The 25,292-nt window shown below is 38.2% G+C and overlaps 1 protein-coding gene across 3 annotated transcripts in view; it reads left to right on the top strand.

Annotated features, from left to right (window-relative positions):
- The window catches only part of LOC127933280 (disintegrin and metalloproteinase domain-containing protein 12), a 78,213-nt gene that overhangs the window by 30,910 nt on the left and 22,011 nt on the right, over positions 1–25,292 (top strand). For all 3 annotated transcript variants that reach the window (XR_008147483.1, XM_052530132.1, XM_052530131.1), the window contains 7 exons: positions 905–981; positions 2,862–3,048; positions 4,585–4,650; positions 5,846–5,917; positions 6,197–6,366; positions 7,235–7,319; positions 13,771–13,919. Coding sequence is in view for 2 of the 3 variants with exons in the window: in XM_052530132.1 (XP_052386092.1) it covers positions 905–981; positions 2,862–3,048; positions 4,585–4,650; positions 5,846–5,917; positions 6,197–6,366; positions 7,235–7,319; positions 13,771–13,919 (806 nt within the window). In the remaining variant the exon portion in view is untranslated. The remainder of the gene's footprint in view (positions 1–904; positions 982–2,861; positions 3,049–4,584; positions 4,651–5,845; positions 5,918–6,196; positions 6,367–7,234; positions 7,320–13,770; positions 13,920–25,292) is intronic.

Raw genomic sequence — 25,292 nt, 5'->3', positions numbered from 1 at the left:
GCTGAGCATATTTAGCTCTAATTTATAATCATGTAAGCCTGTCCAAATAGCCATAACCATTTTTGTTATCAAAGCTGAAAAGGTCTAAAAAAATTTAGCTGTTGTAAAAGATTAATTCATCAAAAATAATGTAGGTAAAACAAATAGACAAGGCTTTGGTGCAAGTGATGATAAAACAGTTACTTGAAAAAAAAAATAGAACCAATAAGGATTGTAAAAAATATGAAAAGCAGTGAGAAATTGTTTTAGAATCAGTTCTTTGAATCAAAAGGTGGCAGTTAGATTATAAAAATGGTTTATGGTTTATTTAACATATTAAAATTATAATTTTTTCCTTCAACTTTTAATTTCCTCTAAAACAGTCAAAAAGCTAATTTCTCAGCAGATACATGTGTGAACCGTTATCCAAGGCAGACACATAGAAAAAGCAGCCTAGTATTTTTATTTTTAATGGTGATCCTTAAAATCAGGTCATTATGAAAGAAAAATGGCCTGCTTTTACTAATATAGGTCTGAGACTTCACTTTGCTGGCCTAGTGTATTATTTAACATGGCCATTAGCAAGTCACTCATCATTTTTAGCTCTGGCTGTTTAGATATCTTACATCTTTCACTGTTTCTGGTACGCTATTTGCTATTCTTGGTCTGTTAAATCTTAAAGATGTGGAAATGGTAGCCACAAAAAATCCCTCAGACAGCTGAGTTTTGATGTGAAGGATTTCTGCCATCAAGCGTTGATTGCTTTTGACAGAGTTGTGTGTCTTGGGGGTTTGTTCCAGCCATAACAGGGGAGAATAGTTTCTTTGTAAAATATTCCAGCAATGAACATGAATATAAAAAGTAGTTTTTAGAATGTGGTACTTATTCTTTAAACTTGAGAAGATTTTTCCTTATCATTACACAGATGAATTGCTATTACCACGGTGAAGTCCAAGGATACTCACACTCTGATGTCAGCCTCAGTACATGCACTGGTATCAGGTACGCACAGTATCACCACCACCGTTCCTGTGTCCCATTATGTGTAGGCAGTAATTTCAACCATATTGAGTTCCAATTTTCAAAGTCATTAAAACTCCTTAAACAAGTAGTTTAAATCATGTGCGCTTTAGTGTGGAAAGCTATTATAGGCCTTAAGTTGTCAAACATTTATTTCCTTGATATTGTTTCCAGTGGACTTCACTACTCTTCCTATGTGAAGGTTCATTTAGAGCCTATAAATCCATGAGATTAAATATCAATAAAAGCTTTAGTATCATCCCATGCTTCATTGTTTTGAAGATAAGCACATAAAGTGACTGAAAGCATTTATAATGTCATGAAAAACTTTAATGATGTTGTTAGATGTAATTAGAAGGAGCATGTGGCTACAGTAAATTTGTTGTAGAAGCACAACCTTTTTTTACGACAGAAATGGTAAATATGAATTCAGATCTATGATTGAAGTAAACCCAAGGTCCCCTGGGTGTAATTACAAAACACCTCTACTGAAAGTCTTTACTTTATCTTGATTATCACAAGCCTGGAGACTTTCAGGTTGGCAGATATTAAAGCCATTTCTGAACACAGAAGGTTACTGTGAATCAAGGCAGAGGTAAATGTGATTGTGGCTTTTTATTCTCACTGGTGTGGGGGTGTGAGATGGAAATTTTTACATCTGCTGATGCTGAAATATGTAATACTTTAGATCAGATGGCAATCCTGTTGAACTGTCTCTGCTCAGTACTTTCAGGTTTCATATTAGCTTGGTTATAAATTGCAAGGAGAGTACCTTCAGATATAATTTAAATGATCATTCCTTCTGCAAGTATTGTTTTGAACTGTCAGTGTGGCTCCAGATTTTCATCTGTTTTAGCTTGTTATTCTATTGCAAAGTGAAAACTCACTCTTCATCTCGCATCCTAATTCTGCAGCAGTGGCTCTTATACATACACCCTTCATATTCGATTATCTATCAACGATATCGTAAAAAAAAAAAAAGAAAAAAAACAAAAAAACACCCATGGCTATATTATTAAGGATGTCAGTTTTGTCACAAAAGTAAACATTTGAAAATGCAGACATTTCGCTCTCTGGTGAGTAATGGGTTATTGGTCATGGAACTGGGTGGAGAAATTACATTTTATACAGTCCAGTGTCATTCTGCAGAAAAATCTATATCCATCCATTTTCCAATGAGATAAAACAAACAAATGGATTTATCAGAACTGGATTTATTGACTATAGAGTTTATTAGATGGTGGAGGGTCACCTGCCTTTAATTTTACAATGATATTGTACTGATAAAAATATAATTAAATTAGAATTATCTCTATATCTCAAGATGTACTGGTCTGATGCATTCTTTTGCGCTATGTCTTTTTTTTTGTCCTCTCTTAGTGTGCTAGAGTGAATGCACTTAAAAACTATCTAAAAAAGCTTTGTTTTTAGAACAATTTAAGAAAAAAGATTAGAACATTAAGAGATGTTGTGGCAAAACAAAATATTCTCAACTTTATTATTAATTCTATCTAAAAAAGCTTTGAAAATATTCAGAATTCAGAAAATAAGAAGAAATGGACAAATAAATTCAGTTTTGTTTCATGAATCCAGGCACTTATCAATTTTAAAAGCCCTTCTCTGCAAGCTGCACAATTTGAGATGTAATTCTTATCAATATCACAAATGTGGAGACAGGTTACGCACCAACCTTTAACACTTCACTGCTTAGTTTGAGAGATAGTAATAGTGCTGATTTTCTTAGCAGTTATTCCACAAAAGAAGTTGCCTATAACTTAACAATATGTGTTTGTCTGTTTGCTTCAGTCGAGGAAAAAAAAACCCACTTTTTAAAGTAGTTTAAATCTGAATTCAATCCACAGAGGGTTTATCTTACTTGAAAATAAAACACTGATGGTGGAGCCAGCTTTTGAGCCAGCGAATGACACCCATGTGATTTATGAAGGACATCACCTACACTTCCTCTCCGGGACCTGTGGACATGGACACAACATATCGACTGTCAGCTATATGAGCGCTGGAGGACTGCCACAATCATTCAGCACAAGGGTATGAATGTGGTCTTTCAGCAACAATGTAGCAGCTTGGCTGAGTATATATTTTTTTGTCTTGAGTTCAAATTAACATGCATCATTCGGCATGTGATGTCTTTGTTAATGCAGATGAGGGGATTGTGGCTGCCCTTACTTCCCATGCATGCTAAAACAAGATTAGAGAGCTCGGCAAAACGTCAGAGGTTAACAGATGATCCCAACATAGCAGTCTTGTCATTGAAGATCTTCTCATCACAACATAGCTGTCTAAATAAGATCCCATTGTATTGATTCAAAAGGATTGCAGTAGATAGAAGATGCTGTTATAACTCAACATACATAATGGCAAACTGATGGTATCTATATAATAAAAGTCATTACAGATCTGTATCAATGCTTGCACTGATATTTTCAGACACAGCTAAAGATTATAGATAATTTCATCTTCCATTTGATGGAAATAAATCTAAAGGAGATGAAGACTCCTGATATTGTCACCCTGGTGGCTACAGAACTGCTAGTCGATGTTATAAAGAACTGAAGGTGTTACAAGGAGGTTAAATAGACAGTTCAGACAGAGGGCTTACTTGTTGGTTCAGGCATCAGCTATTTTTGGTGGTTGTGGTGTTTTGTTCATTAACAAATCAGTGTAATTAAATTAATCATTTAACTGAACAAAATTCGAAGTGCACCTCATATTTCTTATTCACTCAAGTCTCAAAGCATGTGACTGCTTTCCTGCCCTCAACGACTGACTATAGGATGTAGCATTTGAAGACTCAAAGTAGAACTGAGAAAGAGAAAAGGGTCGATCCATGTCAAGTGAAAAATTTAGTGACCTCTATCCTATTGCAAAACCACCAGGTATTAAATTGGTATTTTTTATGACTTGGTTTAACCACACCAGCTGTCTGTATGTCATAGCCCACAACAAATGTTGGTCATGTGGACATTTACACTTTAGTATCTCAGCTCAAGATGGTCCGAGCTCCTTGATGTCTTGGTATATATACATGTAAAAAAAAAAAAAAAAAGATTGCTGAAACATTACCTGAAATGTAATGAAAGCTAGAGTATTGAAAACATTTTAAAGCAATGTAAAATAGCAACAAAAACTGTAATATATGATACTAAAATAACACTGGTTCAAAGTTCCACAAAAAAAAAAAAAACTATGGGAAGTGTTTGAATCACTTGACCTATTTTATTTTATTTTTTTAGATTAAGCCTAGGTAAGTATTGTCAAAAAAATAAAGAAAAATAAAGAAAAATTTAATAAAGAAAAATGTAAATTGTTTAAGGTGTTTTTTTTTTATTATGAATTGGTTGCTTATAATACACATACACACACACACACACAAAGAAAACTGCTGTAACTTGCACAAAGTCTCCTTGAAAGAGTTAGTGAATCAATTTGTAAATAATATGTTATTTGGTGAACAGATTCAAAAGATCTGAGAGATCAAAGTCACTGAGATGATTCAAAATCCCTATCACTATGCTCTGGTGAATGTACACATAGATCGCTGACCTGCTCTTTTCTGTTTGGCAGCATAAACGGGATGTTCAGAAGACCACCAAATACGTGGAGCTCATCATTGTTGCAGATAACAGGGAGGTACGGCAACAAACAAACACAAAAAGTTTGACAGAGATTGTGGTGCAAGACAAGTTAAAAAGTATTTTAGTAAAGTGTCAGTCAGATATCATAGAATCGTGTTATCTTAGATGCTCCACCAAACTGGTTTGCACCGTGTACCCTAAGTACTTTAACCTCAGATTCATAAAGAAAGAAGAATGAAGTGAAATGTGCTGTAATAACCAGTTGTATTTGGTTGAGTACTGTGCAATGTTTGGGTTACGGTACAGTTTTGGTTCTTTGTTTCACCGGTAGGCCAAACCAAAAGCAGGTCATAGAGGGTGGGACCTGACCTGAATTAGAGCAATGATCAGGAAACAGGAAGTGTTGTGTATAAAGTGTACATTGGATGTGGGAAAAGGAAACTGGGCAAGAAGAAAGCTATCATGTTATCAGCACAACTGTCTGTATATTAAAGTGTGTGTGTGTGAGAGAGGGAGAGAGAGAGAGAGAGAGATATTGTGATGGTTTTCATTCCTGTTAATGAAATTTTCATGTAACAGTATTTTACTAAAAAGGCTTATTCATTTTTTTTACTTTTATTAATTTCTTCAACATGCACGTCCTGATTTTGCCAAGTCCGATGTGTTCCTAGGTCAACATATTTTGTTGACCCTGGAACAACATTTTACTCCAAAAATATATTCTTAACCATATCCCTACACCTAAACCTAACCTTAACCATGAGTAATCCCTAAAATCAGAGGAAATGATAGATGAATGACACTGATGTACAAGCACCAAACACTGATTTTAAGCATAAACTTCACAAAATCTATAAACTGGTTCTTCAAATCTGATTGGTTAATCACAATGTTGTTCCAGGGTCAACAACGATGTTGTCCCAGGAACATGTCTCACTTGGTAAAATCAGGTTAGGCTCTTCAACATACAGGGGAAGTGATGCTGGACCAAAAGTGGTTGACTGTCGCATTTTTCTTATTTTCTTTTTTTTTTCTTTTTTTACTTTGGTTGCTATTGTTCAGTGCCTCTACCCTGTTTTAATGGTCACTTTCAAGTGCTCTTAAGAGTGTGCCGTCAGACGATATAACACCCCTATATATGACAACCACTCAGAGGGTCCGGCATTGTTTAAAAATCCATCTAGAGTCTGGTCCTATACTTGTTGGAGTATATCTTTCATCTCACTCATGTCTTTTCTTTCCCTGTACAGTTCCAGAAACAAGGAAAAGATGTGGAGAAGGTTAAGCAAAGGCTAGCAGAGATTGCAAATTACGTGGACAAGGTATTAAATGTCATTCTTTCACCTGAATGAATAGGAACACTTGATTAGAAGTCTAAAATAGAGGCCTGAGAGATAAATGTAGGACTGCTGAGGTAAAGGACTACATTTTAAATAAACCCCCTTTTGTAAGGAAGCTTAGTATTTTTTGGTTAGGTTAAATTACTGCTGTCCAGACAGACGTATAGATTGATGGATGTACTGCTGTGTCAAAAGATGCATGAGGTTAAGCTCAATAAGTAATAGTTTGGAGGGGTTTGATATTGTGTGTCTGATATTAAGTTTTACAGAATGCTGAACATTCGTGTAGCTCTGGTGGGACTGGAGGTGTGGAGTGATGTCGATAAGTGCGCGGTTACCCAAGACCCCTTCACAACCCTGCATGAGTTTTTGGACTGGAGAAAACTTAAACTACTGCCGCAGCAACCACATGATAACGCCCAGCTTATTAGGTTCAAACACACTCATATTACACAAATTATTGCATGTACACACTTTGGCACCTGTGTCAGATTCTTTAACAAACTGTACTCTAACAGCACAGACCTAACTAATGTTAACTCAGAAATATATGCATATCTTGGGGGCCATAACCCCCTAGTTAAAAACACTAGATGCAGGGCAGTGGATCTAAAGGCCTAAAGATATTTTTAAAAAGTTGAGCTTCTTTCAATTTGAGCTATGCGAAACATTGCAGAAGATGCAGACATGAGTGCAATGGTCAAACACATCAATCTAGCACGTTTCCATTCAAAATAATTGAAGAACAGCAAAGTGGAACGAAAAACGTGTTCTGTGTGAACGGAACTGAATACTGACACATATTCTGTGCTGTATACGTATACTATTATAAAGATTTATGTTTCAAATAAATACTCTTCTTTTGAACTTTCCATTGATCAAAGGGTCTTGAGAAAAGATACATTTTGTTTCCACAATCATTTTCCACATAAATAATACTAAGACTATTTCAGAACATTATTGTATTTTTGATCATGTAAAAATCAGCCTTGGTGAGCATATGAGACTTCTTTCAAAAACATTTAAAAAATCCTACTAATCCTATACTTTTGAATGCTATAGCATACTGAATGTTGCCTACGGTTTTTTTTTTTTTTTAATGAATCCATTATGTAACAATAAACTTTTTATATATTATGCTGCATTATTGATACAAGACCTCTAGGAAGCATGATTAATTCCCCAGGTGCTGTAGCATGGTAGATTGTTATTCTGAACATGTATTAATCTTAGTCCTATTACATGGCTGTGCAAGTTTTGTACCGTATATTTAACCTCACTTTTATTCTTGTATGGCAGTGGGGTGCACTTCCAGGGCACCACAATAGGCATGGCTCCCATCATGAGTATGTGTACCGCTGAGCAGTCAGGAGGCATTGTTGTGGTGAGAAATAAATCATTACACACTCTGTGTCATATAATTAGCATATTCACACTGAGCTGCACAACCATCGAGATTTAGACTTTCATGATTTAAAAAGCATTGAAATTTAAAGGGATAGCACATTTTCTATGATAATTATCTCATTATTAATCATCCTCATGCTATTCCAAAACTGGTACATATTTTTTTCCCCATAGGGATTTAACCTTAAAAAATGCAAAAGGACTTTTGAGGCTAGAAAACTTCAGTTATATTAATTGTAATGAGCCTGCAGCTTATTTATGGTCCAGAAAGACCATAATCACAGGGGCGCAGATGGGATTTTTTAACTGCGGGGGACCAAGCTCTCCAGCAGTCAAATTTTTTCAGTCCAATAAAAACCATCACCTCGGTCATAGACGAGGTCTTTATTTTTTGTAACAATTTAAAAAAGCAAACTTTCTTATATTCTAGATTAATTGCACACAATCTGAAATATTTCAAAAATATTTTGTTACGACTTACATCCTAAGAAAATAAAAAATTCAGTATCTCAAAAATTTTAATATTCTATTTTGAGGTTGATTAGTTCGGTAAATTTTGAGTATAAATACAGTGTACCTCATGGACTAGTTTAGAACATGCAACCACAATTATGGGAAAGACTACTGACTTGACAGTTGTCCAGAAGACGTTCAGCCTCAGAAGGTAATTGCTGAAAGGGCTGGCTGTTCACAGACTGCTGTATCAAAATATATTCATAGAAAGTTGACTGGAAGTAAAAGGTGTGGTAGGAAAAGGTGCACAAGCAACAGGGATGACCACAGCCTTGGGAAGATTATCATGAAAAGCTGAACTTGGGAGTGTCACAAGGAGTGCACTGAAGCTGAAGTCAGTGCATCAAGAGTCACCACACTCAAGACGTCTTCAGGAAAAGGGCTACAGCTGTCACATTCCTAGAACCAAGCCACTCCTGAACCAGAGAATAACATCTGAAGCATCTCACTTGGGGTAAGGAGAAAAAGAACTGGACTGTTGCTCAGTGGTCCACAGTCCTCTTTTCAGATGAAAGTAAATTTAGCATTTCATTTGGAAATCAAGGTCTGGAGTCTGGAGGTGTTGCTCCATTGTGTTTTATCAAGTCCAGAGTCAATGCAGCCATCTACCTGGAGATTTTGGGAGCACTTCCATCTTCCATCTGCTGACAAGCTTTATGGAGATGCTGATTTCCTCTTCTAGTAGGACGTTAGCACCCGCCCACAGTGAAAAAAACACTTCCAAGTGGTTTGCTGACCATGATATGACTGTGCTTGATTGGCCAGCCCACTCACCTGACCTGAACCTCACAGAGAATCTATGGGTTATTGTGAAGAGGAAGAGAAGTAACATCTGTCAAACAATACAGAGGAGCTGAAGGCCGCTATCAAAGCAACCTGGTCTTCAGCTACACCTCAGCAGTGCCACAGGCTGATCGCCTTCATGCCACGCCGCACTGAAGCCCCAACCCAGTATTGAGTGCATAATTAAACCTACTTCGGATTTTCTTTATTTTTAGGTTTCCTACTTTTCAGTTTTCTAAGCTGTAAGTCACCATCAGAATTAAAACAAAAAAAACTATTGAAATATTTCAGTCAGAAATATTTTCAGTCTGTGAATCTAGAATATAAGAAAGTTAGCTTATTTGAATTAAATTACAAAAAATAAAGAACTTTTCCATGAAATTCAAATTTTTTTGAGATGCAGCTGTATATGATCACTATGGTTACCGCTACAGGCACAAGTGAGGCAGCTACCAGTTCCTCGTAGGACCCCGGGGTCAGGAGTCATAGCAATACACACACAGAGAACGTAAACGTCAGTGGAAGCACCATCGTCATGTGTGTTTATTGACAACAGAACAGTGTGTAGTGAGAATGTGGGTTAAGCAATGGTTAGACTATTATTGTGCTTCTGCCTGCATCTGCCCAGACCCGATTCTTTAGCACCAAAACAAACACACCTATACACCAACAGGACCTGCTACGGTGGCCGAGAGAGAAAACATGCTGCAAAAGACAAAAATACCTGTAAATTATGAAAACATCATCAGTTTGACAACACGTGCTGCAAATACTCAGAATACAAAAAAATAAAGAAATGTGCTGCAAAAACACAGACCAGATCGGAAATATTTAAGGGAACCGTAAAGTGACAAATGTGGCTGGGACATAATTTATAAATGTTTGCTCTGAAAAAAATATATTTTGTTTATTTTAACAATCCTGGTCATACGATTCCTTAGCTTTTTTATGGATATTATTAGCCTAAATAAGCTGACTAAATACCCAATTTCTGTACCTGTGAAAGGTTATGTAAGCTGGCTAACTTACTTTTACAGCTTACCTTACAAAAACTAACCATAGCCTGTGGTTTTACTATTGAAATGAATTAATTAATAAATACATTTATTATATAAAAAAGCTAACAAAAAAATGGTTACTGTAATCATTAACAAATTAACCATGGATTTACTACTATAACCATAGTTTAACCATGGTATTTGTACAAATATGGACATACAAATGGTAATCAATACTAAAAAAAAAAAAAAAACTTTGTTTACATTTTCTTTTTGTTGGGGTAATTTCTTTGTGTTGAGTATTTGCAGAGCATTTCTGTATTTGTTTTGTGTTGTGAGCATTTGTAGCTTGTTTTTGTATTTCATTGTGCTGAGTATTTGCAGCACGTGTGCTGTCAAACTGATGAAGATGTTTTCTTAAATTGCTGGTGCTTTTTCTATTTGAATGTGTTTTGTGAAGTTGAGCTCTCTCGGCTACCGTGCATCGCCCCTATTTTGAAATCTTAACCCCACACGTGCATACGCAACCATGGCAACAACGATTGCGGAAACATGCGAAGATGACACACAAGCATATTCAAACAAAAGCCAACATGGATAAGTTGTGTGAAACAACGCAAAATCGTTAATGTTACTCACCTATCAAAAATAAACCTCGGCGTCCGATTCGAGCCCTTCCCAATATTTGAGTTTCTCTCCACCGCTGGAAAGCTGCTCCGATATTTACACGGGTCCTACCTCTTGCTTGATTGTAAGCCCTCTTTTTTATCCACTATCTCTCTCAATAAAAGCGTCAGCTAAATGACTAAATGTAAATGTAATGTAGTATGCGTCCTGTGCACTCAAATTGAGCGCGCCGCTCTCTTCTCGCTATCAGGACAAGATACGCCCCCTTACCGCTGATTGGCTATAAGTGTGTTTTGGGACTCGGTCAGACACAGTGGTCAAAAGCGTGTTTCACACGTTTAAAGGAGCGGCGGGCCGGGTCTAATGTACATCGCGGAAACTCAGATTAATCTTCTGTTTACCAATATAACCTTTCATTGAGAAAGTGAGGGGGGCGGATCTGGTTACTATGAATCTGGGGGGGTCATGTCCCCCCCGTCCCCAGTGCCATCTGCGCGCCTGCATAATCATATGGGTTTGGAACATCATAAGGGCAAACAAGTGCTGACTTTTTAATTTTTGGGTGTATAGGTTGTGTCCCATCCAGCACAGATTACTGTTTGTTTTTAATTCCAGAATTTCCAACCGATCAATAGACAATGAATCTTGGTTGTTTGTTCTGTACCCACCTGCCATCAGTAATACTGCTCTCACCACTGTTCTCTTTTTTTATTTTTTTTAGCTTCAGTCGTTTTAGCTTCAGTCACTTTTTCATGGCTTTTGCCTCACAGGATGGGCCGCCTGATAGATAGAGGAAGCAATGGTGTAGCGATTCAAAGAAAGACTACTAAATCCCTCTGCCTTTTTTATCATGAGTTTCTTGGTTTATTCATGATTTCATGAAAAGGCCCTGCACTCCTTTAACCTGCTGCTGTTCTTTAGGTGTGTGTTTTCTTTTGAAAAGCCAGTGTTGTACAGTTAAAATCCCAGCGATATGATAAACACAAATCACTGCCCTTATAAATTTGATTTAGTTTCTGATCATTTTCAGGAAACCACATATACAGTAGGAACCTGAAATCTGAGGACTCTTTTGGAATTAAAAATGTATTTAATAAATAGAAAAAGGAAGAGAGAGAAATATGATTGTTAAATGAATAAGAAATATTTTCGACATTTACCTTATATATTTGTGGAGTTGAGATTTGCTTTTAATTAAATTTTAAATACTTATTCGACCATCTATCACTGCTTTGCTGCTGTATGGCTAAATAAAACACATTTACATTTTTATTAGTCTAGATCGATCATCCATGCTACTGTAACAAACTGTGCCTCTTAAACAGGACCTCACAGAGATGAAGTTATTAGCCAGAGGTCTGAGTTACCAACTGTTGTGGTGCTGTATGAAAAATTATTTCCATTAACTTCTTAAATGGATACTTCACCCAAAATAAAAATTCCTCCTTTATTTTCAAATGCGCATGATTATTTATTTCAATCTGTCAAAAGGATGATGATGTTCTTTTCTATACAATGAAAGTGAAAGGTCACCAGGGACTGTAAAACTCCAAGAATGACAAATAAAGCACCATAAAATGGGTGCATATGTTGCCCAAATGGACCTTTTCTACAGTACTTTGTCATTTTTGACACCATTTACTCTACAAAACAGCAGCATGAATGTTCTGCTAAATTCCCATGGCATGATCAGCTGATCGGCTTGAAAATTAATCCTCTGCGTTGACTCACAATTTGTCTAAGAAGATTTGAATCTAACAGTCTGACTTTTGTGCAAACAAATTTGAACTAACCACAATGAACACATCTTGCATGATTTTAGGATTCCAAAAGGTGGAATGTCTTTGAAAGGAAATTTGTAAAACCGTGTTGAATCCGGAACTAACCTGAAAGAAACCCAAGCGTACTTAAATATATCTGTTACCAATAAAGACCACATTTTCAGTGTGACAGCTTGGTAGTGGTTTCTTGGAATAGTTAAGTCTGTATTTCCCATGGCATTAACCACACCATATTAGTCTGCAATTACGCTCAAAGTGGGGCAAGTCTCTCATACTCAAGATAAACGGTCTTCAGTGACACACTATAGATCTTGAATAAATGAAATGAAGATAAAAACCCCTGTTGGCTCTGAAAGCTAAGATGAGCCTGTCATATTCCTCCCCCTGTAATCAAGGCAGGAAATGGCATTTTGATGTACAGCAGAATGGAAAAAAGACAGTCAGGTTATAGTTGTGTAAAAAAAAATGGCAGCTAAATTGAGAAAAAAAGAAAGAAATCTGTTTCTGGGATTTTAGAGGTGGTTCGCTGGTAACCAGGTCACGTTTGTGAGGCAGCAGGAAGGTTTTCTTCACTTCAGCTGAAATGGATAATGCTGAAGCTCTGCTTTGTTCTCAGTGAACAGATGATGATGAAGAGGGAAGAAGAAAAAGGGAAGGAGAATACTGTAAGAACAGTGGTGCTTGTATGTGTTTTATGGCAAGGTTGAAAGAGATTTTAAAAGAGAGAGTTTGAAAGAGAAAGGATAAAAATTCATAGGAGCATCTAGCCTTTCAGGACATTTAACACAACATCATTGTCTGCTGGTCTTTCATTTCTCATACATGATTAATCAGATGTTATGTTTTTTTTTTTCAGTTTAGTATTAGGAAATAACTGAATTTTAGTGCTGTTATTTGATTAAAAATTAATCAAATTAATTATATCATAAGTCTTACATCCTGCTCCTGGGGACCCACTGTTCAGCTAAGTTTATTTTCAACCTGCTTCAGCACACCTGGCCTGTAACTCTTCAAGTGATCCTGAAGACCTTGATTTGCTGACTCAGATGTGTGTAATTAGGTTTGGAGCTGACCTCTGCAGGACAGTGGGTCCTTAGGAGCAGGGTTGAAGACCTATGAATGAAATTATGCTCTTATAGATCAAATTAATTCCAAATAATCGTATATGTCAATATTTGGATAAACCCCTGAAATGAAGATCACTTGTATACATATAACATTGTGGCCACGGAATAGTGCTACTTTTGCATTTTTTATGTCTTTATTTTTCTAGCACATTAGTTATTTAAAATATTTTAGTATAAAAAACTGTGAGTGGTATTTTAAAAAGTAACTCACATTGCAATAGTGTTGTGAGTGGTTGCTATGGTGTCGCCACACAGTTGCTAAGATGTTCTTGGTAGTTGCCAGGGTGTTGCTAGGTGGTTTCTAGAGTGTTCTGTGGGGTTCTGTTCTTGTCCCTATACATAGTTCCAATCTCTCCTTTAGTGTGAAGCTGCAGTCACATTTTTTGTTGTTCAGCGAATTTTCACAGGTGAAATCCAGTAATTTCTATAGGAATACACACAATCTGGAATTTTGTGTGAGAGCAAAAGATTTCCCCTCACAGATTTTGCAATGTGTTCAAGTGGCTCAAGCTAAGTTGCCCCACTGACCCAAAAAAAGCTGCTTTGTTTGAAAGTTAGCTGGAATTTAAGGCACTATATGACATCCTGTTGTTTCCTAGGATCACTCGGACAATCCTCTGGGAGTTGCTGCGACTTTGGCACATGAGCTAGGCCATAACTTTGGAATGAACCATGACACACCAGAGCGAGGATGTGGCTGTAGGATGACCGTAGATCGTGGCGGCTGCATCATGACCCCCTCTACAGGGTGAGTATATGCTATAGAAATGTATTGATAACTCACCAGCTTTTACCACTTCACAACCAAACAAAATAAGATCTAAACAGTCTTTGATAACCTTCTCTCCTGCTCCTTAGTGGAGAACCTTGTCTGGATTTGATGTATTAATGCACTGCAGACACATCTATCTACAGCTCAGTTAGTCTCCGACAAGACCTATTATATGGGGAACGGGCAAATCAAGTTCTCATCATTCATGTACACAAGAGGCCAATTAGCCGTCTCTCAGTGATGAATTTGCACTACATAGGCAGACGTCACCATTGACGTGAGGCTGGTCTCGGATTGAAACTCAAAAATTTGTTGATAGATGGAAGGCTTGCTTTCTTCACTCAGAATTTTGGATTTGGACATTTAGCCGTCACCTGGTTTCTCGTGATAATGTGCTTGTTGGTAATGGTTTTCGGCATGCAGCTGGTTCAGACTTGGGTAAACACCACGTTGATAAGGTGAGGATGACTCATAATGGGAAATTTCCTCTCCTTACGCTTATCAGATGATGAACCAGAAAGTCACCTGGGATGAGGTCTTTAGATGTGTCAATGGAATAGAGGAATTGAGTGTGAATTTGCCATCTTTGCTTAGTTTTGTGGCCAGTTTTGAGTCATAAATGCCATGTGACTTATCATTGTGACTAATTATGCTCATATATATATATATATATATATATATATATATTCAAGATAACTGAATGATGAATAGAAAGCTCAAAAGAAAAGCATTTATTTTAAATAAAAAGATTCTGTTATATTAAAAATATATTTTACTGCCACATTCGATCAATGTAAAGTCTCCCTGCTCAATAAACATTAATCATAAAAAATAAAAATAAAAACACTAGTATACACTAGTACACTTGACAGTCACAGAGTCAATAACCACAGCCACATCAGATCCTTCAGCCCTTCACACTTCCACTTTCACAGTCACTTTCTTCAGCCACTTTCACAGTCACCTGGATACTGAAGCACTCCACCTGCTGTCACTAATAAGGACTGATATAAAGCCTCATCACTCCTTCAGTGTCTGGTTTTGTTATTCACATGTTTGCATCGACTTACCTGGCTTCTCTTGCTGGATACTTACCAGTTCATCTGCTTAGCTCTCCAGGTCCATCTCCACCTGCTCGAGCTAAGCTATATTCAGAACTTCTCAAGTATAGCCTTACCTAAGATCATTGTTTTCTCCTCTTCCAATGCTTTGATAAATAAACCTTGTTGAATTGCTGCAATATATTTTCGTCATCCTTTTCTGTATGCTGATAACACTATGGAGGATTTTTCTCTTTTTTGTTAGATAGGACTTATTATGCCAGTAGCTCAGAATTCTATTTATAAACAAATTCTTAAAAAAGACTCAAAGACTTAAGCCTTAAAATGCATGCAAGACACGCATTACCTTACCTTCTAATGCTTTTGACATATTCCATGATCAGAACTGTAGAATTGTGTTCAATCTAAAGAAAGGCTAAGGTTTACAGTTTCATATCACAAAAGTCAGTCACCAGTAATCATCTGTCCGCTCTCAGCTGTGGCTGGTTTGCAATCTCTCTCCTGTGGGTGTCTTATCTCATAGTGGGGATATTTTTTGTTGGACTGCTGCTTGAACCCTGGATGATGGCCATAAACACCAGAACACTATTCTCCCATTATTTGTTCATATGACGGGACAACATGCTGGGAAAATACCTCTCTGGGCTTTTTAAAGCTACTTTAGGTGGCAAAAGTCAAGAGAGGTGTTTTGTAGTCTATTTTAGCCGTGGGTACAGAGAGGTTGGCATCATTTTTCCTGTTTCCTTTAAAGATTCATAGCTCCAAATTCTCCAGCAGTACAATGGATGAATGCTTAAAAAGGATGTGACACTTCTGGAAAAAAAGGTGCTTTTAAAAGAGTGCTGGAGTGCAAAAGCTTGTCCCTACTTTTCAAAATAGCCACTCGCACATTGTTCATTGCAGCGTTGTTTAAAGATTTTGAGGTCACAGTTTAGATGAAGTTTGGTGTCTAATTCTGATAAGTTTATGTAGGGATGTAAATCAAAGTGTTTGTTTTGTATTGTTTTAGGGGCAGTGCACATGAGTTTGTATCAGCGAATCTGTGTACTATTGTAGAGTCAGGAAAATGCTGGCCTATTTTTTTGTTTCCCATGGGATATTCACAGACTTCCTTCGTTTTTTTTTAGCCCTAAAGGCCGAAACTCATGGACACGTGGTCTCAAAGACACAAAAACAGATCAGCTATATGCCTATATACTACAAGCTCATGGATAGAATGAAAAAAAAAAACACTTTCTAAATGTTTTGGTCTTGTTTGAAGGATTTTGAGAGATTTTTTACTGAAGATCAATGTACTTTTGAATTAGAACTACTTGTAACAAAGTTCTTAGATCAAGAAGAAGGAGACTGGAACTGGCAAAATTTTAAATATCTAAACAAACTTTACTAAATAAACAAACAAACAAAAACAAAACGAACTCACGGACGACTGCCGCATAAAACATAATATAACAACAACATAAAAAAAAAGTTCAGCTCTGGTCCTCTCTCATCTTGCACTGTCGTCACTTCTCCTTTTATACTCCTCCTTCCGGAGCTCCTCCGTGAGACTTGAGACCGGTGAGTGGCGCAGGTGTCACTCATTATCGTAAACTCCATTGGCCTCGCTCCGTTCCCACGGCTCTCGGCCCCCGCCCAACTCATCACACTACCACTGGTACTTTTTTCAGAGAATATACACTACCGTTTAGAAATTTGGTTCAGAAAGGATTTTTTTTTATTAATAATGTTATTAATAATTCATATTTTATTTAGCAAGGGTATATTAATGTAATAAATGTAAAGACAATTGTTCTGAAAGATTCATGTAAATGCTGTTCTTTTGAACTTTAATCAAAGCTGCCTCAAAAAAAACATTTCCGACAAATTTTTTCAACATTGACAATAATAAGATATGTTTTTGAGCATCAGATAAGCATATTAAATGCTGATTAAAATCATTATTATCAGTTAAAAATATACTTGACACAAATGCAGATAAAAAAAAACACTAGTTTTCATTTTCTCCATGTGTTGTCACTGGTTAAATAAACCTTTTGTAAGTTGGCTCTTACAAAGCACACATTCAGATTTATTCAGTTCCTCAAAACCCTTTTCCTGCTGTTGCTGGATGCGTTGTGCTGTTCTCGCTCTGCAAGGATCTATTTTAAAGTTCAAACATGAGAAATTAATGATCTTGCATGTGTTTTTTTTGTCTTTTTGACAGTTGCTGGGAGCCAGAGTCCTATCCTGCAGCGTTGAACAAACAATAATACTTATAATAAACAGTCTGAGAGATTCGGAGCTGGAAACTCAACAGAATTGCAAATGACAATGATTAAGAAGGACTGACAGACAGGACAAACAGACAACACAAAGAATGATACAGAGACAAAGTTGCAAATTAAAAGAGCAGGCTAAACAACTAACATAGCATAAGCATAAACAGGTTATCGTCCACTGCTTAATGTTTTCACCCAAATACAATATTCAACATTTGCGCCAAACAACAGTTTGAGGAAGAAATAAGGCACTTGTTTGAAAATGAATGGAGGAAATTGCAGTACTAAACATAGAGGCTCTAAGAATGTATTTTAATTTAAAGAGCTAATCAGACCTCTTTGTTTATATCCATGTATAAATCTGATTTAAAAAAACTAAATATTCATTGTTGAGCCAAAATTCTGAACCCCACTGTATGTTTTTTTGTTTCCTCATTCAGTTAGACGGGAGCAGTACATGCAAAACTGGGAATTACTGTTAGGGATTGAACCAAGATGACTGCAAGGTGGACTAACTTACTCATAAAAGGCACCAAAGTACTTGCACATCATATATCTTAGCTTCAGATATGAAGCTCTCAGCAGCAGGTTAAACGTTGTGATTTCACTTTTTTAGACTCTGTATACCTCACACAATCTCTGCTTGTATCTTCATGAAGAATACTTGCCCATAAAATCAAGCATGTCAGATAGCCTTTTGGAAAGAGCACATCAGATGCTATCGCTTATTGGGTATCGCTTTCACCTTTTATTGTGGTGGCCACACACAGAACCCCAGACGGCGATGTTATCCTCTAAACGTCAGGCAGCACAATAGAGCCCAACATCAAATCAGATTGCATTGCTGGAGGAGGCTGATTAAACAGACATTAATTTCCTCACGCCACACCTATTGCTGTTAGCATAACAGCTCTAATAGGTCAAAGTCAATGGCGGCTTGAAAAAATCTAGATGCAAATGACTTTGAATTGCCACTTTTTTGGAACACTTAGAAAATATCTGGTAAAGTTACTGCTGATGATTTTGTGTGTGTGTGTGTGTGTTTGTGAGCGAGAGAGAGATATCTGGTACAGTATATATGGTTTATGGTGACACAAATGTGTATAATGACATGGGTACTACAACATAAACATGGTTTATGAGGACACTTTCTGTATTCCTCAAAACCGAAAGGCTTACAAAACATACTAAACAGTGTTTTTATGGAATTCAAATATTTTCAGTAACTTCTTGTGTGGGGTGTGTGTGTGTGTGTACACAAAGAGCAATAATGTGTTTAAATATGATAATTTAGAAGTAGTGTATTCAGTGAAGGCTGTTTAGAAAAAGTGCCTTTAGCAACTTTTTTGTGAATTGATAAGTTGCTTCTTACTTGTTTCACAACACTTTCAAAGTGAAATGCCCAGTGAGTGGCACTAAAAGTGACTTCAGTCCACAAATGAAACGGATGAAAATTCATCTGGCAACATTTTATTACTTTAATTGTCCATATTGCTTCAGAAGCTTTAGAAAAGATAATTATTTATTAATCAATAATCTGCTCCAGAATCATATTTTGTGTAAACAGGAATAAAACTACTGACATTCATTGAGGGTATGTCAACTTCATTTCAGTTGAGTTGGTTTCCAAAGTGCTTTCTTTATACACATTATCATGCACGTGTGTGTGTGTTATGATACCAGATGTCGTGGTTTGACTTCATGCTCTGACATCTCCCAAAGTGAAATTTGAACGTTTTGAATTTTGTTACATACTGTAGAGAGGTTCATGCTAACAATGACCATAAGATCGCTCAGGAATCAGGAATGCTCCGTTGTTTCCAGGAATACTTTGGTAACACGCAAGCTCAGCTGAAACAATACTCATTAGGGTGTGTTTCTGTGTATGTGAAGATTAGTGATGGGAAGTCCATTTCTTTTTTGCAAACTGGTTCTTTCAGACAGTTCACTATCGCCCCTGCCCGGGATGAAAATACACTCAAAAACATTCAAACATATAAAGTCAATAATCATAACTTAAGTCAGTTAAAACATCTTCACCATGATCTGAAAAGTTTCTTACAATTAAGTTTTGCAACACAAGCATCCAAATAACAGGTACAGTCAGTGATGTGCATGAAAAGGATGTTTTGAAGATACAGCAAAGAAATCATGATCCACTTACTATGCATAATCCATTGTGATTTATTTGTTATTAAATAAACTTAAGTTTTACCAGATTGGCCCCCTCATTCAAGTCCTCAGTTTACCTGCGCTCATAACATCAATATAGAATCAGCTGTCCAAACTAGTTTGGTTAAGACTGTGCTGTGTCACAGTCAGTCACAGTAGGCACTCATATACTGTTTGGCAGCTTCACGCTGAATTACTCATGCACAGTATCATCAGCTCTTTGGTTCTCAAATCAGACAAACAGTATCCAAAAGAAACAGTTATTGGTTCAGTGTACTGGTGATCTGAAAACCATTGCAACTGATTCTTGACTCTGTAATGAGATCGAGATTCGAAAACCGCAAGAGCAATACAAAAGTATCATTGTTTATTTAATACAAACTCAATTTGTGAATGTGTCATCATTTACTAAAATTTGAATACAGGTATTTCATGAATCATTCCTTGTTTCCTATTAAACATATTGTCTATTATTATGGTCCAACATCTCTGCCTAGATCATAAATACCCTTTTAGCCTAAGGAACAGATTCCTCAACTAAACCCACAAAGTCCTTAAAGACACGCAGATACATTCATCTTAAAAAAATAAATAAATAAAATGAATGATATTTTTAAAATGCTTCTTTTGCTCCATCAGTTGTTTCAAAACTATAATGAATCCAAGCCAAACACATCCTCATATAATGATACAACATTCGTAAACATTCAGTTATAATTAAGTCATAAATATATTTCCAATATGTTCTATATTATTATCACTCTTTCTGATGTTCAACAAAATACAAGACTAACATGCTTTTTGTCCTCTAAAAAAATTACATAGATGCGCAGTATCATCAGCTCATCAGTTCTTTGATGAAAGAAACCATTCTCGGTTGAGTATCCTGGTGATCCGAAAACCATTGCAACCAATTCTTGACTCAAGAATGAGAACCACTCTAGCAGTAGGCATGTGTGTTTGTTAGTACACAGTCCGCTGCACACACAGTCAGTATATCAGCTGCTCTGCTCGTATTCATCATCAGTTCTATTTTCACAACAGTGCAGTCAGTGTAGTGTTGGAGTTATTTATAACTACAGGATATTGGTTTATTTCAAGTCGGAGGGAGTTTAAAAAAGTGAATAACTTAAATAATGTGGATTAGTGATTACTGGAGATGATAACAGTTTCAAACGATCAGTTCGCAAAACGGTCATCACTAGTGAACTATGGAAGCATATGGGTAGCATTATTCAATTTGGGATGTAATGTGCAAAATGACAATGCAATATGTAAAATGGCAATGCATTTCTGTATTTACATTTTCCAATACATTTGTGCAACGTTTGGTGCAAAGTGAAAATGAAAATTAAATTACATAAGTTTAATTTGCCATTTCATACACCAGTTTTAATATGTAAAATGAATATTAATTTTGACGCTTTATAAGTTGCAAAATGAAAATGAAAACGTATTACAGAAATGATTAGATATGTCTAACATGTTCAAGCAAAAACTGTGGCAAAATGATCATTTAAATGCTATTTTTCTTAAATGCATTAACACTCACAGTCAAGACACTTACGATTGCATTTTCATTCAATGTCCCGCAATGAATGTAGCAAAATTCAATGAGTACATTGAAAATGCATTCCGAGCCGATCACATCTCCGCCCCCTCCCGCCCTGTCAATCACTGCGTGAGCAAGGCGTTTACAAGCCTAGTCTTTTTTTAACATGTATGATTTTAACATGTATTTGATTTTCAGTTGACTTATTTTTTAAATGTAGCTCTTGTGTTTTGCTCAATGGAGTGTTGTAGCTGGCTTGCATTGGGTCTCTTCTCACTCCTGCCCTGTAATTTAAAGATCTATAAAGCACAGCAGGTGCCCTGGCCTCAGATCAGAGTTGCCAACAGCATGAGAGAGATTGATTAGAGCCATTGGTTTTCTGCAATCACTCAACATCACACTGTTTAATAAATATATACAAATGTTTAAGCATACTCATTTTGGAGAGGACAGCAGGTGTGTAATTTCAGAATAATTTACACCGTAATAAGCATCTGGGTTCATTGTTGTGCTCAATAGTCTTGGAAAAGATGTGGTTTCACTTAGCGAGAATTATGAAGCAGATGCTTAATGATAGCAGTTAATGTTTCAGATGCAAGCAGATCTTTGAGTTGAAAAAAGAGGCTTTGAGAGGGTAGACTACAGGAGTTCTCTGTGGATTTTTGTGCATCTGCTGCTTTGATTTACTGTGGTAAAGAAGTAAAGTGCAGTTCAGGCAGGAAGGATTTGTTGTTTGAATTTATAAGAAGGGCTTTAGGGGTTGCACAGATGCTGGGAACGGAGCGAATCGTTTGGCAACCATGAAAGTTGAGTAAAGAGAAGAATGATGTGAAGGTTTGAGTGCACTCGCACACTCACTCTGTAAATATGTACATGTGTTTGCATGTATATGCCTGTTATGTGCTCTCTCTTATCGCAAAACCCTCCTACTGCACTTTTTGAGAGTGGACTAGCACACAAATCATGCTCATGTGTGCCTCAAACCATCTCTGCATGTCAGGTCATACAAACCAATCTGGTTTTTGCTCCTGCCATTCTTCACCATGCCAGGTCCGCTTAACCCACTTGACCTAATGCCAACTTCTGCCAGCTTAGCCTGTACCATTCCAAGCTCTCCATCCCCAAAGTCAATCCGTCTTTAAACCAAAGTCATTTCCTCTGTCACATTACTATTCTAGACCTTGCTGCTCCAAACGGCTCATTGCACAAACTACAGCACTGCTTAAATGTCATTTTTGTATCATTAGCTTTTTCTTAGGGTGTTTAAGATACAGTATGTGTCACTTCCATTTGCAAATGTCATGACTTTTACTTCCAGACGCCCCTACTGATTGGTCTCTTTCAACTGTTATCCCTTTAAAGGTGGCATTAAAACTCATACATGCTTGATTGTGCCCCAGCTTACTGCCACACTGCTGGCATCTGTGAGATTTGCAGAACACCAGGGGCTCAATGCAAATCAGTATTTTGGGGCTAAATTGCTTGTTTCTATTGTATTGTCACTGAGCTGACTGTGTTGAATTGCAATAACACAGGTGCCAATAGAGTTTTGTCTGTTTTTGTTGCTGAATTATGATGGTGTGTGTGCAGTCTTATAGGAAACAAAAGTCAAAATGTGATCTTTTTAATGTCTTGATTGTTTTTCTTAGACCAGAAATTTTCAAACTGAGGTCCGAACCCCCAAAGGGTCTTCAGGTTGTTAACCTTAATGTGTTAAACATATGCAATTGATAACACAACATATTTACAAAATGAGTATACTGTGACGGGGTGAAGAAGCACACGACACAAGGATCAAGGTAAGTTCCCCGAAGGGTGGATTTTATTGAGGTGGTGTAGGGAAAAATAGCCAACGAGAGGGGTTTCCGGTGCTCAGTGCTCAGCCTTCTCTTCCTCCTTTGGTGCGCAGTGCTGTGTGGGTCCGTGAGGTCTGTGTCCTTACCGGACTGTCTGGAGGGGAAACACAGAATTGTTATTCGAGTCTTTCGGAGATATCTCTCACCTCTGTGTTCGTCGACGCTGCTTATAAAGCCCGCTCCTGATGGGATGCAGCTGTGACCGCTCAGCCCGTAATGAGCAGGTGCAGGTGTGCTTGCTCTGTTTCCAGGGCAATGCTGATGAGAGCTCGGGCCACGCGTCCTCTAAAGTCTCGGAGTGTATGACCACATCATCTAGGTAGGCAGTGGCGTAGGCCTGGTGGGGCTGCAGGAGGATGTCCATAAGCCGCTGGAAGGTGGCGGGAGCCCCATGCAGGCCAAAAGGTAGGACCCAGTATTGCCAGTGGCCACTAGGGGTCGAGAATGCCATCTTCGGCTTGGCCTGCCCAGTTAGGGGGACCTGCCAGTAGCCTTAGGTGAGGTCAAGAGTTGAGATATACTGGGCCCTTCCTAGGCGATCCAAGAGTTCGGCCATCCGCGGCATTGGGCAGCCGTCAAACTCCGAGACAGGCTGGAGAAGTCGTTGCAAAAGCGGAAGGTGCCATCGGGCTTTGGAACCATGATGATGGGGCTGGACCAAGGGCTGCGTGATGGTTTGATGGTACCTAACCTCAACGTCTCCTGTACCACCTCCTCACCGGAACATGATAGGGCCGCTGCCGAATGATCACTCCGGGTGCTGTGCGGATATCGTGCTTGAGTACGTGGGTCCGCCCTGGCTGGGGAGAGAACACATCGGTGAACTGACTGACCAGGTGTTGCAGCTCAGACTTTTTCAGACTAAAGAGAGTCTGGGTTCTACAGGCGGTACATCATAGTTCCAAAGAAGGATGGAGGGTTGCTTCCCATTTTAGATCTGCATCAGTTGAACCGCTCGGTCATACAACTGAAGTTCAGGATGCTCACACTCAAGGAGGTTGAGTCTCAGATCCTGTCTGAGAACTGGTTTGTCACAATCGATCTAAAAGACACATACTTCCATGTATCCATCCTTTCCACAGGAATTTCCTTAGGTTTGCTTCTGGGGGCAGAGCATACCAATATCGGGTTCTTCCCTTTGGCCTTGCATTCTCACACCGCACTTTCACCAAGTATGTGAATTCAGCTCTGGCTCCATTGTGACTCCTGGGCAACTGCATACTGAACTACACTGACGATCCTCAATCAGATAAGATGGTGGTTTGACATTGAGATGTCATTCTCCCCCACTTGAGAGAGCTGGGGTTAAGACTAAATGCCAAGAAAAGTGTGCTTTCTCCATTACAGAGGACCACTTATCTAGGCGTGATGTGCGATTCGACCAGGATGCAAGCATGTATGTCACCTTCTCGGATAAAGTCGATCCTCACTGCAGTCGCGAGAGTCAGAGAAGGCTGGTCACTCACTTGCAAGTAGTTTCAGAAACTGCTGGGTCAGATGGTAGTTGCATCCAACATCTTGGCCTGCTGTACATGAGACTCCTACAGTGGTGGCTCCAGACCTATGGGTTCTCCCTGAGGGAACACCCTCTTCGCATGATCAAGGTCACGTGGCGATGACTAAGTGCCTTAGGCATGTGGAGGAAACCTTGGTTCTTTTCTCAGGACCCGTTTCTGGGAGCCCCTTTTCACAGCACAATGCTAGTGACGGACGCGTCCCTCACTGGTTGGGGTTCAGTCATGAGTGGCCACCCTGCCCACGGTCTGTGGAGTTCACATTCCTGGGCATCTCAGTATGGGAGCAAACATTCTGTCGAAGCCGGGGCCGGGGAATGGAGGCTTCACACAGAGGTGGTGAAGCAGATATGGAGAATTTTTGGCCAGGCTTGGGTGGACCTGTTTGTGACTCGAGACATCGCACTTTCCCCTCTGGTTCTCTCTGATTCATCCAGCTCCACTGGGGCTTTGAATGGGAGATTCTCATCAGGAGGGATCTCCTCTCAAAGGCGGAGGGCATGTTAATCCATCCCCACCCGGAGTTGTGGAAGTTAAGGGTGTAGCCCCTGAGGGGGCACATCTTGTAGCTTTTGGTTTCTCAACCAAGGTTGTTGAGACCATCCTCCAATCCAGAGCTCCCCAAATGAGGAAACTGTACACCTTGAAGTGGAAATGTTTTTCTTCTTGGGGAGGAGACTGCCAGCTCGACCTCATTCTTGGCAGGGTTAACCCACTCCACCCTGAACGTGTATATGTCGGCCTTTCATGCCTACCATTTCCCTCTCGGTGGCCAGTCATTGGGCAGACACCCCCTAGTTACACTGTACAAATGCTAGTTTTTTTTATTTATTTACAGGTATAAATGGAAATGTCATGCTTTTTAACCTGTTAACCTGTTTTTCATTTCTTCAGGGACAGTATTGTTTGTGTTCGTTATGGAATAACGCGTCT

The sequence above is a fragment of the Carassius gibelio genome, chromosome A17 (genome assembly GCF_023724105.1).
Source record: "Carassius gibelio isolate Cgi1373 ecotype wild population from Czech Republic chromosome A17, carGib1.2-hapl.c, whole genome shotgun sequence".
NCBI lineage: Eukaryota > Metazoa > Chordata > Actinopteri > Cypriniformes > Cyprinidae > Carassius > Carassius gibelio.
Note: the sequence above shows the minus strand (reverse complement) of the source record. Positions and strands in the feature narration are given on the sequence as shown.